Here is a 12,357-nt window from a genome sequence, read left to right on the forward strand (position 1 = left end):
GGGGGGGGGAGGGATTAGGAGGCAGAGTGAGCAGGGAGCAGATTCTGGGGGAGGGTTCTTTAGAACACGGGTGGGAATCATCAGGGTCTTAGACCGTCTGCAGGGTGAATAGGGCAATAAGAAGACAGGGGTCCCTGGGGGGGCACTTGGTGAGGAGTGAGGTCTCTGTCAGGTTCCTGATACTGGCTCCCACCTACAGATGCGGGATGTACAGAATGAACACCTGACCAGGTTTGTAGGTGCCTGCACTGACCCCCCCAACATCTGTATCCTCACAGAGTACTGTCCCCGTGGGAGCTTGCAGGTGAGGGGACAAGGGGTCTCGGGAGATCTGGGTCTAGTCCTGCTTCTGTCCCCCACTGGCCATATGACCCCAGGCAAGCTTCTCCCTCATTCTGACCTTTATTTGCCCCATCTATAGAATGGGGGAGGGGGGCAAATGCACTAGAGTAAGTCCAAGGCTTTGTCCTGTCATGCCGGTTTATGTCAGTAGGCCTCTGCAACCCCCCCTGGAGTCCCTAGTGTACATGCCTGACTCTCATTGCCCAGCAGGACATTCTGGAGAATGAGAGCATCACCTTAGACTGGATGTTCCGGTACTCTCTCACCAATGACATTGTCAAGGTGGGATATGTGGGGGAGGGGCCAGGCATGCTTCTCCCCAGCCCTGATTGTAGGTCCCACTGAAACCAAGACCTCTGCCTCCCCAAATTTCCCAGGGTATGCTGTTCCTACACAATGGGGCCATTTGCTCCCATGGCAACCTCAAATCATCCAACTGCGTGGTAGACGGGCGCTTTGTGCTCAAGATCACCGACTTTGGCCTGGAAAGCTTCAGGGACCCGGAACCAGAGCAAGGCCACACACTCTATGCCAGTGAGCCCTAACTCTGACTCCTAAGACGCCCCTCCTTCCTAGCACAGCCCCGCAGGGGGACTGATGCTTGGCTTCTCAAGGGCTTGGCACGGCTTTCCTGATTCCTGGTTCAGTTCATTCTCCAGTGGAAAGGGGAGCCTGACACAGTGGTCTCGAGGCTTCTTCTGTAGCACTCGGTTTGATGGCTCCAGATCTCTCCAGCCACATCTTCTAGGACCTTGTTTCCCCCCACCCCTTAGTTTTAGGGCCCTTCGCCCCATGACTCCTGACCTCTGACCTGCAGAAAAGCTGTGGACAGCCCCTGAGCTCCTGCGAATGGCCTCACCCCCTGCCCGGGGCTCCCAGGCAGGTGACGTGTACAGCTTTGGGATCATCCTTCAGGAGATTGCCCTAAGGCGCGGTGTCTTCCATGTGGAAGGTTTGGACCTCAGCCCCAAAGGTGAGAGAACCATGTTGTCCCCTAGCCCTGCCACAACTGCAACTACCCCCAGCCCCAGGGTGAGGGACCCCTGGAAACACCACCACACCTGCCCCTTGGCACGTGGCTCAACCACACCAGCCTGGCCCTGGACCTCCCCAGCATCTCTCCCTGGCCCTTGGCGGGCCCCTCCCCTCAGCCCCTCTTCCCCCACACAGAGATCGTGGAGCGTGTGACTCGGGGGGCGCAGCCCCCCTTCCGGCCCTCCCTGGCCCTGCAGAGTCACCTGGAGGAGCTGGGGCAGCTGATGCAGCGGTGCTGGGCCGAGGAGCCGCAGGAGCGGCCGCCCTTCCAGCAGATTCGCCTGATGCTGCGCAAGTTCAACAGGTGGCGGATGTACCTCCCCGCCCCCCCACCCCCCCCAGCCACCCTGTGCCCCACACTTAAGTCTTCTCCTGGCAGTGGCAGAGAGCCCGCTCCAGCCCACCACAGCCTCACAGCCTGCTTTTGTGAGTGCTGCATAACCCAGCTGTCCCATTGTCCCCCACCTCTCATACCCCCCCCCCCCCCCACTGCCCCCCCCCCCAGCCCCTCCTCTGCAGTGGTGCAGAACCAGTGGAGCTCCCTGCCTCCCAACCCTCCACAGGGGCTCTCAGCCCAGCCCTTGGACGTCCCTGCCGCAGTTTGCCCCAACCACCCCTCCACACACCCCTTTGCCCGCCCGTGTGCCCACGCTCCGTCCTCGCTTGACCCCTGTCCATCTCCACCTCCTCTACCTCCTGCTAACTTGCTTGTGTTCAACAACAAAGATGAACAAAGTAGCCAATATCTCTCCAGCTTGGGGCCTGACTCTGGGGTCTCAGAGATGAATGGAACTTTCCTCCTACGCTTTCCCCTGCCACACCCACCCATCCTGCCATGCTCCCCAACCCCAACCCTCTCCAGGGACCCCACTGTAGTTAGGGGATGGGCTCACATGAAGCCTGGGAAGGGTGAGTGCCAGGGTGGGCACTTCCGGGTACTGCCGGCTACCCCGCTCTCACTGACCCCTGCCCACCGCCACCCCCACCCCCCACCCCCGGTCCTCAGGGAGAGTAGCAGCAACATCCTGGACAACCTGCTGTCCCGCATGGAGCAGTATGCCAACAATCTGGAGGGGCTGGTAGAGGAGCGGACCCAGGCCTACCTGGAGGAGAGACGCAAAGCCGAGGCCCTGCTCTACCAGATTCTGCCTCAGTGAGTGCCCGTGTCTGGTGTCGCCCGGCCACCCCCTCCTGGCCCCACCTCATGCTCTGATCCTGCACCTGTCCCTGACCCCACAGCTCAGTGGCCGAGCAGCTGAAGCGTGGGGAGACGGTCCAGGCTGAAGCCTTCGACAGTGTCACTATCTACTTCAGTGACATCGTGGGCTTCACAGCCTTGTCAGCAGAGAGCACCCCCATGCAGGTGAGTCCAGGTGAAGACCAGGCCGGTGTGCTTGGCCTAGCATCTCCACCCTATCAGGCCTGCCTGCTGGTTCCCTGTTCCCACTCGATCCCAGGTGGGGCCCTTCCTCCCTACCCACCCTTGGCTTCTTGTCCCTTCCAGGTGGTGACCCTGCTCAATGATCTGTACACTTGCTTTGATGCTGTCATAGACAACTTTGATGTGTACAAGGTGAGGATGGGCGTGGGGACGGACATGGACAGGTGGTGATGCGCGGGGTCAGAGAAGGGGAAGGGCAGAGTGTTGAGAGAGGAGACCATGAGACATGGGCAGAGACTGTTACCTGGAGCCCCAGGAACAGGCAGAGCAGGGACGCAGGGGACGGGGCGCTGAACCAAAGACGGTGCACACAGTGTGGGGGCAGCACAGGGAAGACACACTCCCAGGGCTCATACCCTGCGTCCTCTGGCGGGCCCCACAGGTGGAGACCATTGGTGATGCCTACATGGTGGTGTCCGGGCTCCCCGTGCGGAACGGGCTGCTGCATGCCCGGGAGGTGGCCCGCATGGCCCTGGCGCTGCTGGACGCGGTGCGCTCCTTCCGCATCCGCCATCGGCCCCAGGAGGAGCTGCGCCTGCGAATCGGCATCCACACAGGTGAGGGAGCCCCCAGGGCTGGACTGTCCCCGGGCCCAGCTGTCCCCAAGGGCTGGAGACGTATCCCCAGGCCCAGCTCCCCCCCCACCACCCATCACACACATGCACACCTGGATTCCCAGGGGCCTCGGCTCCCACCTCTTCACTCTCCAGGAGTCCTGCCCAGCAGTCCCCATCCATTCCTCCCACCTGCCGTTCTTCACACCTCTGCCACCCTGTCACTGATGGGCCTCCACTCCCTGCAGGACCCGTGTGTGCCGGTGTGGTAGGGCTGAAGATGCCCCGTTACTGTCTCTTTGGAGACACAGTCAACACCGCTTCCAGAATGGAGTCTAATGGAGAAGGTAAGGTGGCTGCCCAGGACCGGCTGGAGAGGGCGGTGCGGCTGGAGCGAGGAAAGCCCCTCAGGCAGGCACCCCTCCCAGTGTATTGGCACCCAGCCCTTTCTCCTCCCAGGCTCCACGTCAGCGTGGGCACATCATCTCCAATCCAGTCAGAGATGCGGGCCCCCTCCTCCAAATGGTTGAAAGTCTTTCCAGGCCAATGTTCAACAGTTCCCCAAGGGAAGCCTATCCTTCGGGCCCCTCTGCTCCCTCTTACATGTGTTAGAGGGCTTCAAGCAGCCCATTTAGGTGTGAATCTAGATCCACAGCCCACACAGCTGTGTGTCAATTGGCCTCAAGCCTCCGTTTTCCTCATCTGTAAGATGAGAATAAGATACGTACCTTACAAGAGTTATGTGTGAAAGCCATATAACATGACCAGGACATAATTGTCACTCAACTTTTCTGAGCTTCAGCTGTTTATCTATAAAACGATACCTGTCTCAGGGTTGTAGAAAAGCTCGCACAACCCCTGCACATAGTAGGTATTTCGTCAATGCTTACTCCTCCTTGTTCCCTAGTCTTGCTTCCTGCTGGTCTTCTACCCTCCTGCTATATTCAATGCGATTCAATTCAGTAAACATGTTTTGAGTGACTACTAAGTGCTAGGCCTTGGGGTACTAAGATGACCCAGTCCCACTGGGGGCGCTTTATGCAGACCCCATCCAAGCCTCATGGCAGGAGAAGGGCTACTTGGGAGCCCAGAGGGGCTCTGGTTCAGCAGATACTCCCTGGGCACTGTGTTTCCAGCAGTCAGAGTAGGAGAAAGCCCCTCACTGAGGTCCAGTCTTCAAGGAGCATCTTCTCAGAAATGGTTCAGCAACAAAACAAGGCCACTATGATACAGACCCCAGGAGTGGCAGGGGCAAGTTCGAGAGAAGTATGGGGAATACCAGGTCAGGAGTCAGAGCCTAGATCTGACCTCGCGGTTGGGGCGCATCTCCTCCCCTAGGCCTCAGTTCCCTCAGCCTGAAAATGACTATTGAGTTAAACAAGAGTCACAAGAACCACTTACAGAGTGCTTCCTGTGCACCAGACTCTATTTAAATACTTGATGAGCATTAAATTTAACTCTCATAACAAGGCCTTGGGTGGAAACTGTCACTATCAGCATTTTACAGACTAGGAAAATGAGGCACAGAGTTTAGACTACTTCCCCAAACAAGTGTCTGAACTGGATTCACTAGACAGAGCAGATCTAAAGTCGGAGCCCCTAACCACCATCCTACACTGTCTGTCTGGAGCCTGGTGACATTCTAGAATGCTGTCCAATGGAGTTTTCTGCAATGAGGAAGATACTCCATAATCTGTGCTGTCCATTGCAGTAGCCTCTGTCACAGGAGACTATTGGTCACTTGAAATGTGGTGGTGCAGGGCGCCTGGGTGGCTTAGTTGGCTGAACGTCTGACTCTTGATTTTAGCTCAGGTCATGATCTTAGGGTCCTAGGATCCAAGACCCGAGTCAGGCTCCATGCTCAGATGGGAGTCTGTTGGAGATTCTCTCTGCCCTCCCCATGCTCGTGCGCTCGTTCTTGCTCTCTCTCTCTCAAATAAATAAATAAATCATAAAAAAAAAAAAATGTGGTCAGTACAACTGAGGCACTGAATTTTTTAACTGTATTTAGTTTTAATTATTTTTTTAAATATTTTATTTGTTTGAGAGAGAGAGGGAGAGTGAGCACAGGCGGGGAGGGGAGAATACCAGCAGGAGGAGAGGCAGAGGGAGAGGGAGAAGCAGACTCCCCAGTGAGCGGGGAGCCCGATGCGGGACTCGATCCCAGGACCCTGAGATCATGACCTGAGCCGAAGGCAGTTACTTAACTGACTGAGCCACCCAGCCGCCCCGATTATTACTATTTTTTAATTAGGCTCCATGCCCAGTGTGGAGCCCATTGTGGGGCTTGAACTCACGACACAGAGATCATGGCCTGAGCTGAAATCAAGAGTCGGACAGTTAGCTAACTAAGCCACCCAGGCACCTCTAGTTTTAATTAATTTAAATTTAAATAGCCACAGGTGACTGACTAGTGGCTACCATGTTGGACAATACAGTTCTAGAATTCTAAGGGAGAGGCCGGTATGGACAGACTCCACATGGAGGGGTGGGACTCTGAATTAAGAGGCTTTCTAGGCCAAATGAAAGGAAGGAAAGCATCTTTCTACCCCTGCAGTTCCTAATCTCCCCTGCTCCTATTTCTGCATCCCCCACCTTCCCTTCTTCTGCCTTATCCTTCCCAGCCCTGAAGATCCACTTGTCTTCTGAGACCAAGGCTGTCCTGGAAGAGTTTGGTGGTTTCGAGCTGGAGCTTCGAGGAGATGTAGAAATGAAGGTAGAGAAGAAAGCCCCTGCCCTCACCATCCTTGGGGCCCCAGGGGCTCCCCCAGGCCCCTTCTCAAGCAGCCAACCCCACTCCCATTCTTAAGCCTCTCCTCTCATTTGGGAAAGTGGGTAGGTGTGCTACTCCCCACCCCAACTGCCTCTTCTTTTTCCCTCCAGGGCAAAGGCAAAGTTCGGACCTACTGGCTCCTCGGAGAGCGGGGGAGTAGCACTCGAGGTTGACCTGCCTTCCCTCCTGGCCTTCCACACCTCCCTTCCCCGTGCCAGAGGTAACAGAGAGGTGCCAGACCTCGGCCTCACCCACAGCCGCCCTGCCATTGCCAAAGGATCGGAGAAGTAGTTTGAACAACTCAAATGTGCTAACCCCAATGGAGACACCAGATATGACCTCTGAAGGAGGACTGGTGTTGGGGAGAACTTGAGAGTTCATGGAACTGGACCAAAGCACACAGTCATGCCCAGTGGCACACACACACATAGACAAGTGTACCCACTCTCCATCCTACGCAAGCCAGGCTAGGGTGTGGACTCCTGATCCTCTCCCCCCACTCCCTCAACCTTGCTAAACTGTGACTAATTTGGGGAGGGGAAGAGCCACCTTAGAGGCAATAGGAAAAGGCACTATAAGAGAATCCGGGGGATGAGGGGAGTCCACATCTAGGCCACAAACACACCTGTGTCCCCCTCCGCCCTCAACACTGGGTACAGTGCGCAGGGGAGAGGGGCAGCTTGGAGGGGCTGTGAGCCTGTATGTCTTGTTTCTCTGGTGAGCAGAGGCCATTAACATCTTTATTCTAGTGACTGTCTCTGGAAGGAGAGCGGGTTCCCAGAAAACACAGCCATGTTCCCCACCCTCTACTCCAAGTAAGACATGCTTCTCAAGCTGGGAATGCAATATCTGCAAGAGGCCCCGGCCCCCTTTCAGCTACCTGACAGTCTGTGACTTCCCCCAGCAGTGCTGACACTTCTGGTCTAAGGACCTGTTTACACCCTTCAGAATTATTGAGGGCCTCAAAGAGTTTTTGTTTATGTGGGTTAAATCTATTCATGTACACTATATTAGAAATTAAAACAAGGCCTTATTAACTCATTTAAATAACTATAATAAACTAATCGCATGTTAATATTTTCTTGCTGCTTTATCAAGTTTTCTTACAAAACCTGACTTTTTAATTTTTTTTTTTACTGCCGATGTGTGGTAATGAAGAATACAATGACTCATTCAGTGCCACTGCCTTGGTTTATGCTAAGACACCAGCAGTTTGCCCCCATTACTTTCCTACCATCAATGTACCTGTCAAGTCATGAAGGTAAATCCTGTATTAGTATGATTATACAAAGTCTCTTGACCTCATCCATCCCCTGAAAGGGTCTTGGGGACTCCCAGGGTCTGTGGACCACACCAGTTTAGGAACTGCTATATTGCCCAGTGTTGGGGAGGTCTGGGAGCCAGGAAAGAAGGATGGATCCTCTCTTACCTTGGTTGAGATTTGTCTACACTACCCATGCCAGTGTAGACAAATGTGAGAGTTTGCAAAATGACTCTCAGCTGGCCCTGCTCCAGCCCCCCACCCCAAGCCCTTCCTGAGCAGGCGGGCAGGAATGCGAATGAATGCGGGGGAGAGGTGGCTGCAGCCTCACCTCCCCCACGGGGAAAGAAAGTGCCAGACATTTCTTGAGTGCCATCCATCAAGTGCAGACAGGCCCCTCCTCCGGCCTCCCTGCGCCTCTTCCTGGAGGGCACGCCCAGTGGGACCAGGAGGTGGGGCGGGCTGCGTTCGGGGCCGCGGTGGTCTGAGCTGAAGAAAGGGCCAGCCGGCCTCCCTCCAGTGCGGGGACTCTTCTTGCTGCGCAGGGCTCCCAGCCCACCCTTGGCGGCCGCTCCGATTCGACTCGCTGGGAGGGAGAGCGCAGCTACCCCACTCCGCCTCCGCCCCTGCCCGACGGTTGCCCGGGTGACCACGCACGCCCCGGCCCGGCGGTTGCCCCGGTGACCACGCACCGGTGCCCGGTCCCCCGCGGCCGGCGGCGGAGAGGGCGGCGAAGGAGAGCTGCCGGGGACTGAGAGGGTGGGCGGGGACGTCCGAGAGGCCGGGCTCCGGGCGGGAGACTGGGAGCGCTGGACGCCCGCGGACTGCGTCCAGAGAGACAATTGCAGGAAGTGGCCGGTCAGATCCTTCCGGGGCAGCCTGGCTCCAGCACGGGGCGCTCGAGGGGAGGGGGCGGCGGCGGGGGGCGTGAGGACTGGCCCCGGCCGCCGGGACTGCTGCAGCTCGGGAGCCGGCCCTGGGGCCGAGGAGACTTCCTTCTGGAGGAAGGCCCCGGAGCCGGGAAGACCTGGGAAAGCCGTTGCCGAGGGGAGGGGTCTGCGGGGGCGGGGGCCTCCGCCCACGGGAGGCCGGTTTCCCGGGCTGTCCTGCTGAGCGGGGCTGGAGGGGTGCGGGGCAGCAGGGTTTCCCTGGAGTACGATCACAATAAAAACAACAGTCATCGTTGGCATCCCGCTGCGCCTGGCGGTTGAGGGTGAGCTCAGCGGCCACGTGACGCCGCCGGGAAGGGGGCAGGAGCGCCCAGCTGAGGTCCAGCTGTGGGGCAGGGGGGGCCCGGCCCAAGCGGTCAGGGACTGGAAGAGAAAACAGAACTTGCAGAAGGCACTTAGCCACCCCCCCTTTTCTCTACGTCAAAGACCTTGGGTAATTTACTTGTCATAACAATACTTTTAGTAATAATCATATATTTTTAAATTATTTATCCTTTGCAGGACAAATCTATGGAATCTATTTAGCAGCGGAGGCCAATTTTGCAGCCTGAAAGTCATTTTTTAATTAAATCGCGGGAGTTGTAAGTCTATAAAAAATTAATTAACCATAAGAATAAAACACCTAATGCTTTCCGGGGAAATTGAATCTCATTGAATTGGAACTAAAGTAAGATTCCAGCCGAGGTGTTTACCACCAAGATGAAGGGTTGAGATATTGATGAATTTAGTGTTGCCCAAGGCAGAGGCCAGGATGCTTGAGAGGTGGGTGAGGCCACAGGAAGAGAGGAGGTGGGAGTCAGGGACCCACTTGACAGGTAGTGCTAACCCAAGGTCAGTGAGGGGGTCCGGATAGGAAGAAGCTCCACCCACCCAGTTCCCCATCACACACGTGGCACCAATGTTGAATGGGTGGGCTGCTTGCCCTTTAAGAACCTTTCCACAGCAAACAAAGATTCCACAGTCGTGTGCACCTGTCAGTCACTGTGGTACCCCCTCTGGACATGATGCAACTATCCTACTACTACTCTCTGCCTTTGGCTTGCTTGCTTGCTTGCTTCCTTCCTTCCTTCCTTCCTTCTTTCCTTTCCTTTCTTCTTTCTTCCTTTCTTTCCTTTTCTTTCTTCTTTCTTTTAAAGATTTTATTTATTTACCTGACAGACACACAGCGAGAGAGGGAACACAAGCAGGGGGAGTGGGAGAGGAGAAGCGGGCCTCCCTCCGAGCAGGGAGCCCGATGTGGGGCTCAATCCCAGGACCCCGGGACCATGACCTGAGCTGAAAGCAGACGCTTAACGACTGAGCCACCCAGGCGCCCCTCTGCCTTTGGCTTTCAAATGTGGATTGCATATGGCATACCTTGGCTGTTGGTAGGTAGGTCCCATGATCAGGTCAGCTTTCTTGTGTCAGCCCACCAAACTCCCAGCAGGCTAGAACCACGCCAAAATACCACATAGATCTCAGTATTCAGAACCGGAGCAATTTCAAACCTCTGTCAAGTGAGAGGCAGCGTCAGGTTGGTTAAGAGGCTAACTCTGGAGACAGCCTGCCTGGATTCGAATCCCAGCTCTGTCCCTCATGATCCATGGAACCTCAGGCAAATTTTCAACACAGGAATGATCATAATAAGCCCTATCTCATGGGTCTGCGTTGAGGATTACATGACTTAATTCCTCCCATTACATGCTTAGAAGGCTGACTGGCAGGTGATAGAAATTTGTTAAGTGTTTTGCTAGTGTTATGAAGAGTCTACATTATGCAAACCATAGTGTTAGATATAAGAGGTTCTTGATGTCCAGAGAATGTTTGGAAGTGAAATGCAGCACATAATTAGACCCCTCAATGAGAGGTACAAATGAGATCTAAAAATGTGAGAGTCAGAAAAAAAGTAGAGGTTATAGAGTCCCAACTGCCTACCCTGGGCCAGCATCCTTCTTAAAATATCTGGCTTTTGTTTCGTGTTCTATTGGAAAACTTTCAGGGACTTGGAACTGAGACCATTCTATTTTTGAACAACTGTAATTAGAACAACTGTATAAGAAGATGAAGATACTCTAATTGTCAGAATTTCTTTTGAAGGAATCTTTTTTTTTTTTTTTTTTAATGGACAAGGGGGCTTGTCCTTTCAACTGCCATCTAAGGAAGGAGCATCTTGCTAGGTTGGGGAGTCCTTTGTTTTGATAAGCTTGGAGCCAAGTTTCTTTTTTCTTAAGATTGTATTTATTTATTTGAGAGTGAGAGAGCACAAGCAGGGGGAGCCTCAGAGGGAGAGGGAGAAGCAGGCTCCCCGCTAATCAGGGAGCCCCACGAGGGGCTCCATCCCAGGATCCTAGGATCATGACCTGAGCCAAAGGCAGATGCTTAACCGCCTGAGCCACCCAGGCACCCTGGACCTGAGTTTTTATATAAATTATGAAGCTCAGGATGAACTAAATCTGCTTGTGTGGTAGTTGAGAAAATAAGCAAGAGTAGAGGTAGTTCAGTAGCTGAACTGGGACTTTGAAAGCCAGATACATCTGAAAGAGATTTAAAAAAAAAAAAAAAAGACTAATGACTATTGTTTACCAGAAATGGCATACACTTTTACAAAGAAGTACAGAGAAGAAATTAAAATCACTTAAAATCCTGCCATTGTAGTCGTCTGATGAATATCATTCCAACGTGAATGTTAAGTTATTTGATAGAGGTATTTAATATGAACTCTTTACATTAAAAAAAAAAGGCAATCTGCCTCTCACTCTTCCATTGGTCCTAGCACTGCCCTTACTACCTCTCTTCTAACAATAGTGTTCACCTCCGCCTGCTCCCCCATACCGGAGTCTCAGCAACATAATTGTTTTTTTTTTTTTTAATTTTAAGTTTTATTTATTTATTTGACAGAGAGAGATACAGCGAGAGAGGGAACACAAGCAGGGGGAGTGGGAGAGGGAGAAGCAGGCTCCCTGCAGAGCAGGGAGCCTGATGCGGGACTCGATCCCAGGACCCTGGGATCATGACCTGAGCCGAAGGCAAACGCATAACGACTGAGCCACCCAGGTGCCCCTTAACTAGTTTTCTTTAAAGATTTTTCCAAGATCTGACTCCAAACTCTTCGCCATTCTGGGTGAGCTCCTGTGGGTTCACCTTAGTTTGTCAACGTCCCTTTGACAACCTGCCTCCCTGTCTGGGGCAGAAGCATTCAGGTTCAGTCTGAGGAGTGCAGAAAGCAGGCAACTGTCACCTCCCTGCATTTGTCACACAATGGGCTATCAAAGAACCTGTGGCCTCACACAAACCCATCCCTCCAACCCCACAGTTTTTCTCACATTGCCACTGTTAATCCAAATCTCTCTCACCCTGTTTTATGTTAAATTTTAAAGTGAAAAATAGCCATTTTACTAAAATTTTCATACGGGGAAATAGGAAAGAAGAGGGTTATGTCACACAGAGCACAGTATTTCTATTTAAAAACACCACTGGGACGGCTGGTGGCTCAGTAGGCTAAGCGTCTGCCTTCGGCTCAGGTCATGATCCCAGGACCCTGGGATCTAGCCCCGCATCCGGCCCCGCATCAGGCTCCTTGCTCAGTGGGGAGCCTGCTTCTCCCTCTCCCTCTGCCTTCTCTTCCCCCTGCTTATGCTCTCTCTCTCTGTCAAATAAATAAATAAAATCCTAACAAAACAAAACAAAACAAAACACCAGTGGACAGAGTCCTTGTCTCCTCAGAGTCCCTCTCCATCGGGCCTCCAGCTAGGGTGGATCCAGGTTTTGTGGGGCTTAAAGCTTATAGTTTGGTGGGTTTGCCTTAAGAAAAAGAATGTGGGGCGCCTGGGTGGCTCAGTTGGTTAAGCGACTGCCTTCAGCTCAGGTCATGATCCCAGGGTCCTGGGATCGAGTCCCGCATCGGGCTCCCTGCTCTGCGGGGAGCCTGCTTCTCCCTCTCCCACTCCCCCTGCTTGTGTTCCCTCTCGCTGTGTTTCTCTCTGTCAAATAAATAAATAAAATCTTTAAAAAAAAAAAAAAAA

At 53.7% G+C, this 12,357-nt stretch overlaps 1 protein-coding gene across 1 annotated transcript in view; it reads left to right on the plus strand.

Moving 5' to 3' along the window:
- The window catches only part of NPR1 (natriuretic peptide receptor 1), a 13,766-nt gene extending 6,674 nt beyond the window's left edge, over positions 1-7,092 (plus strand). Inside the window, exons 11-22 of the mRNA XM_021681873.1 lie at positions 200-304; positions 553-624; positions 720-876; positions 1,160-1,315; positions 1,513-1,681; positions 2,384-2,530; positions 2,617-2,740; positions 2,882-2,950; positions 3,201-3,375; positions 3,621-3,719; positions 5,997-6,088; positions 6,256-7,092. Coding sequence (XP_021537548.1) covers positions 200-304; positions 553-624; positions 720-876; positions 1,160-1,315; positions 1,513-1,681; positions 2,384-2,530; positions 2,617-2,740; positions 2,882-2,950; positions 3,201-3,375; positions 3,621-3,719; positions 5,997-6,088; positions 6,256-6,318 — 1,428 coding nt within the window. The 3' untranslated portion in view covers positions 6,319-7,092. The remainder of the gene's footprint in view (positions 1-199; positions 305-552; positions 625-719; positions 877-1,159; positions 1,316-1,512; positions 1,682-2,383; positions 2,531-2,616; positions 2,741-2,881; positions 2,951-3,200; positions 3,376-3,620; positions 3,720-5,996; positions 6,089-6,255) is intronic.
- The last annotated feature ends 5,265 nt before the right edge of the window (positions 7,093-12,357 follow it).

This window comes from Neomonachus schauinslandi, chromosome 6, assembly GCF_002201575.2.
Source record: "Neomonachus schauinslandi chromosome 6, ASM220157v2, whole genome shotgun sequence".
Lineage (NCBI taxonomy): Eukaryota > Metazoa > Chordata > Mammalia > Carnivora > Phocidae > Neomonachus > Neomonachus schauinslandi.